General features: G+C 42.8%; 1 protein-coding gene across 1 annotated transcript; it reads left to right on the top strand.

The window, feature by feature from the left end:
• The first annotated feature begins 549 nt into the window (after nt 1-549).
• On the top strand, nt 550-4,114 carry ccna2 (cyclin A2). The gene is made up of 8 exons (XM_076739230.1): nt 550-1,134; nt 1,775-2,036; nt 2,236-2,342; nt 2,433-2,656; nt 2,758-2,962; nt 3,146-3,259; nt 3,386-3,519; nt 3,642-4,114. Exons 1-8 carry the CDS (start codon nt 919-921, stop codon nt 3,691-3,693), a joined length of 1,314 nt encoding a protein of 437 aa, XP_076595345.1. The 5' UTR covers nt 550-918; the 3' UTR covers nt 3,694-4,114.
• Nucleotides 4,115-6,175: the final 2,061 nt, after the last annotated feature.

The following is a 6,175-nucleotide window of genomic DNA, read 5'->3' as shown; positions in this document are numbered from 1 at the left end:
TATTTATTCTATTCCTTTTGTTTGACGTCTAGGTAGACCAGTTTATGAAATATGATTCAGTGTTAAAAATTAAACCACACAACAGGATATGAAGTGGTTAAAATTAGCCGCGCCTGAACCAACTGTAAAACTAAAATACTGCTGAAGATCAAAATTAAATGTCAGTCAGGGGCCATTATGCTACACATTGAGCATTTTAACCATTTTGCTGTTAATACCTCTTTACATTTATGTGACGGTTTGAATACAGAATTTAACATTGTTGTAAATTCATCGATAAAGGATCTTAAATTAAATTACCATACCGAGCGCGTTTCTATTGTATGAACTGGTTCACATTATGCCGCAGCTGTGACTAACGTTTGTCTATACATTCAAATGCGTCAAACCGGATTTGAATTTGTCATTAAGCGAACATTGCACTCTCTCGGCTTCCGTACAACCGTTACGTCACTGCCTGTGCTAGCTGTGATTGGTCTATTTCAATCCTCGCGGGCTACTTGAACTGAGAGAAAGCAAAGAAACACCTCTGCATGATTCCGAGTAAATGGACCGAGGCTAGCGCTCTTGTTTGAAGGTTGGTAGTAATTTCGGAACTCGTGAGTATGGCGCCTTAAAAACACTTTCAGGTTTTATAGAGATTACACCGCCAACTGTGCATTTTTTTGTTTTTATCTGCTTCGTTTTTACCACTGTGTTCCAATTGCTGTTGCCATCTCAACAACTTAGTTTTGATTGTGAGCGATTCTTTAACCTCCCTCGGCAAGATAGCAGCTAATGCTAGCCTCGATATAGCCGTCCAAACGAGATCTTTTGAAACTGAACTCCTTTGATACTTGTCTCGTACGAGAGCACACGACGGCTGTAGTGCCTCGATAAGCAAACGGAGACGGGTTATACTTTTTGTTTGAGGGAAAGATGTCAGGGGCTAACAGAGGACACGGAAGCGCGGCTAGTGAGTATCACAACCAAGAAAATATGCTGTCAAGACTGAGAGGCTCGCTAAAACCCCGAGCTGCTGCAAACGACAACCAAGAAAACCAGCCACCGAAACAAGCAGCCAACAGAACCGTCCTGGGACCTCTGCAGAACAACCAGCGGAGCAAAGCCCAGAACCAGCGCGGCACGAAACAGGTTAGTTTGGGTCCCGATGCTAAGTAGCTCGCCTAGCTGGAGCTACTGCCTGCTAATGATGTCCTGCCATTGTGGGTTTTGGAGGCAACTAATGTGTCTTGCAGGTTAATGTTACGCGCATGTCGGGCTTTAACTAGCAGTCTAAACCATTTTATTGTTTTCAATAAACCTGTAGATGTATTTGGATGTAGCTATAGCTACGTCTGTTACCCAGGTTGTCCGCCATTTTCATATCCTCACTAAGTTAGTGTTACCTCATATTTTTACTCAGTATTCAAAGGCTTTCATTAGAGAACTGTCTGTTTAGTGCACAAGTTCCTCTTCTCAGTTGTGTGCATTGCGTTAAACACGGGTGATATTTAAGATGCAGTTTTCTGAAAATGAGTGCAACAGATTAGTGTTAATTTTCTCTAAATGCAAATGTCACTCCTGCCTTTTTAATATCAAATTGCCTCTCGTTCCACACACCATGTTATTGTTGCAGCCTTTGTTTTAATCACATGAACCTTTGTGTTCTGTGTACTGCAACAGAATTTTAATATCAAACTGTCACTGTTGTCCCTTTTCCTCTCCTTACTGCAAAAAGCATCTTTCCTCATGTGCCAACAAAGATCTGTGCTGACTTATTTCCTGCCTCTAGGAGTCATCACAGCCCCTATCCTGTAAAAATGAAGATTTTAGCAAAAGCTGCTATGAGAAGCCCTCCACCAGACAGCCCACTTTCCAGATCCATGTGGACGAGCCTGATGGTGCCTGCACCAAGAAGACACAGCCGGTGGTTGAAGCTGTCAAAGCGAAGTCGGTCGTTGAAGAGTCTCCCCTCGCAATCAACAATGCTGTGGCACGGCTCCGCCAGCCCCTGGCCACCATTGATATTCCATCAGCAATGGACGTCAGCTTTGGTGAGCTATAAATAGGAAAATTAGACTGTTCATTGCACCTCTTGTCAGCAGACATGGCAAGAAGTTGCCCTTTTAATATCTCAGATTTGCTGTCACAACCTAATTGGTTTCTCTAATAGAAACCAGTCTGAGCAGAAATGGTTACTTGTCTAAAAGGAAAGTTTTCACTGCACTAAATGTTAAACTTTCCTTTGCTCAGACTCTCCCATGGACATGTCTGTGGTTGAGGGGGAGGAGAAGCCAGTCAATGTAAATGAGGTCCCGGAATATGCTGCTGAAATCTACACATACCTAAGGGAGATGGAGGTGGGCTGTTTCTGGAAACGCAGTATCTGAAGTTTATGGACTTTGCCTGCAAAGATTCTATCTTCTTTCGTAACATGTGTTGTGCTGCAGGTAAAAACCAGGCCTAAAGCAGGCTACATGAAGAAACAACCCGACATCACCAACAGCATGAGGGCCATCCTGGTGGACTGGCTGGTGGAGGTCGGAGAAGAGTACAAGCTCCAGAATGAGACACTTTATCTGGCTGTAAACTACATCGATCGCTTCCTCTCCTCCATGTCTGTCCTGAGGGGGAAGCTTCAACTGGTTGGGACTGCTGCCATGCTCTTGGCTTCGTATGTATACATGTTTCACATTTCTTCTGTTCAAATTTTGTATTTTCCAGACTGGCTTTCCTTTTCTGTACATCAATTATTTACATGTTCTTCAAATGTAGGAAATTTGAAGAGATCTACCCCCCTGAGGTGGCAGAGTTTGTTTACATCACAGATGACACCTACACCAAGAAGCAAGTGTTAAGAATGGAGCATCTGGTGCTTAAAGTGCTCTCCTTTGATCTGGCAGCACCAACCATCAACCAGTTTCTCACCCACTACTTCCTCCACCACTCAGTCAGTAAACAGGCAGAGAGCCTGGCAATGGTGAGCTCGCAGGAAATATTACAAAGCATTTTTATAAGTTTGGCTATGCTGTTGGATGTGTGAAGTGGCCAAAATGCTAAAGATCAATCCTTGCTCTTAACCCAAATCTAGTCAGTGTAATTTATCTACATTAGTAGCATCTAGCTCAGTCTTTCATCTTTTTTTTTTTTTTTTATTTGTCAGTACCTTGGGGAGCTCAGCCTTGTGGATTCAGATCCCTTCTTGAAGTATCTACCATCTCAGACAGCTGCTGCAGCCTACATCCTGGCCAACAACACAGTGGCTGGTGGCTCATGGGTAAGTTTCAGGTGGAAGTATCATGCATTTAACTGAAATCAGACTTTATTGTCTGAGTATTTGTGAAAGACTATAATGCTTCAGTGGCGTGTGCATGCAAACAAGCCAGATGACTTATGTCCTCAGCCCAAGTCCTTGACAGAGATGACTGGCTACTCCCTGGAGGATCTGATGCCATGTGTTGAGGATCTGCACCGACTTTACCTCAATGCTGCTCAGCATGCCCAGCAGTCTGTTCGGGAAAAGTACAAGGGCCCCAAGTACGTAGTCTGTAAATAAACGTGACCAAAAACATGTTTTGGCTTTTGTGTTTCAGACTTAATGGATTTTTATTTTAAATGCAGTTTAGCGCAAATGTTCTAAAACACGGTTTCTCTTCCAGGTACCTTGAAGTTTCCGTCATTGAGCCTCCAACTAAACTGCTGCTGAACTGACCTCTTCCCCCCTACCCATGTCGATGTAGAGTTGTACCAGGTTTTTAATTTCTTTTTTTTTCTTTTTTTTGTGTGTGCCACAATTTCAAATAACATGGCCTGCTCTTCTTGGAGTAGAGCCAGATGTTTAGTTTTTTATATGGTATTTTTATATACATTCGTACCAGGCACTACAATTGTGTTGGTTAATCAAGCAGTTTTAATGGTTTGACTTTAAATCAGACAAAATGTAGAGGTCTTATCACCGCTCTGTAAGCCTTATGCTTTAATCTACAGTCTAACATGTGGATGTACTCAAACCCAGAAAACCTTAATCGTTCCACGTTAAGGTTTTAGTGCATCTGAGCAGTTATCGTTGATGGTTCACCTTACGGTCTAACCTTACATATTTGACCTTTATGAGATGCAGATTAAAGTGCATTTTGTCTGTCCTGGAGTCAGCTGTCTCATTGCATTGGTGTCTTGGAAGCGAACAGCTTTTCAAGGAGTCTTCTGCACTGTAAAATATGGCTCTTGTAAATAAAATTCATTTAAAGTAAGACTTCATTTCTAAATCTGTATGGTCACATTGGACTCTTGGGGGCAGCAGAGGACCACCTTCAGTCCTTTAAAGGTTTCCTCAGATGCACAAGGACTTAAAAACATGTATTTTTAATACAATGGTGCAGTTTTTTGAGGTCTGAGACTAATAAATGTGTTCAGTTGGACTTCTCAGTGTGTCTGAAATGTCCAGTGTGGTTTAATTTAAAGTCTGATATATTCATCTACAGCGCTTTGCATGTCAGGCTTTAAATACCATAAGCTGTGACTAAACATTAAAGGATAACTCCTTTTCAATAGTTTTATCTTCACATGTTAATTTGGTATGTCTGAGTAAGAAGGCTTCAGACTACTTACTGATTTTCATCAAACAATATATAGACTGGCCAGTAATTAAAGAGGGTGGGGCAAGATGGGCACAAAGAAGGCCAGAAGTGCATTTTCAAACTCAAAGAAATGTTTTCTTTAGGGGCGAATGAGCGTAAGTAAAACACTTATGCAAGCAAGAATTTTAAATGAGGGGGAAAATGAAGAATTCACCAATTAAATCTCTGCAGTAGCAGTTTCCACAATTACCTGAAGTGATACTGCAACTTGATTGCATGTACCAAAAACTGACATGCCGAATCCAAAATAAACACATGCGTGGCAAACAAACATGAGCCTTTGTTGTCTGCGTAATCAGAATAGGACTGGCATGTTCTGCAGCATTGATTTGATTTTCTCTGGAAGTGAAGTAAAGGCAGCCAGTGGTGTTGAAGGCATCTCTCGACCGCTCCCCCCCCCCTCTCCCGCTCTCATGATAAATTGGGAGGCTGGCTTTGTACAAGGAGTCCAACAGGAGAGAGGGGAAGCACAGCCCAGCTGCAGAGAGGCTTCCACCATTTCATCTCAGGAGAATGGACAGCTCAAAGACCACACTTGCAGCAGCTTTGCTTGGCCACTGACAACACTCACTTGTGACTAACTGGAGGATTAAACCATGGGGACAGATGGGAATTCTATAACATAGCCAAACCAGTTGGATACTTGTTTAAACAATGGCTCCTACAGCTACAGCGCAGCATCTGTCTAACCCCTGAGAAGTGTGGGAAAAGAGCATTTTTGGAGGGGCGGGTTGCTGCCTTAACCCCATGCCTGCCCCCAGGACATTCCTGGCGGCGTCCACCTCGCTGCCCCTGGCACTGGACTGGGGCTGGAACCTGAGCTTGTACCTGGGGATGCTCTTTGGACTCCTGACCCTCATGCTGCTTCTTCTCTGGATGCTCCTCAAGCAGCTGAGGAACTCGGTGGGGAAATCCATGCTGCAGCCTGTCCGCTCTTTCAGACAGGCTCGCATAGAACAGAGGCTTCAGTACGTGTTGTGAAAAATGGGACAATTCTGCCAAAACTCTGCCGAGACTGAGGCTTGTTGGGAGTGCTTGAATGTGCCGATTCATGTAAGAAAATGACTTAAAAAACATTGTTTTGGACTCAAGTGTTTATATCTCCTCACAAAAAAAATATATAAAATCTGTTCATGTTCTCATTCATAGAAACAACCGTCTATTCTTTTAGCTGCTTAAAAAGTGTGTACGACGTCTCTTTCAGCCACGCATGACGAAGGGAGTCTAATCTATATCCTCTGAGTCATTACAAATACTGTTATTCTTATGCTGTTTCTTTTCATCTCCTGGATGAATCTACACAGCCGAGCTAAAACATCTAAATTGCAGAGAAAAACAACAAGCCAAGATAAAAATCTGCATCTTGATTCATGCTTATTAAAGCAATGCATCCAGGAGGGCAATTTGCACTCCTCCCATCTTATTGGTGAATTGACAGGAGGGATATTGAGAATATGCTGCAGATGAAAAATATGAAAGGAGCTGTGTGCCACAAGGTTTCTCAAATCCTTTGTCCATGTCAGGGGACAAGTTTAATGAGACCCTTAAGGCAAAAG

This window comes from Chaetodon auriga, chromosome 9 (assembly GCF_051107435.1).
Source record: "Chaetodon auriga isolate fChaAug3 chromosome 9, fChaAug3.hap1, whole genome shotgun sequence".
Classification (NCBI taxonomy): domain Eukaryota; kingdom Metazoa; phylum Chordata; class Actinopteri; order Chaetodontiformes; family Chaetodontidae; genus Chaetodon; species Chaetodon auriga.
Note: the sequence above shows the minus strand (reverse complement) of the source record. Positions and strands in the feature narration are given on the sequence as shown.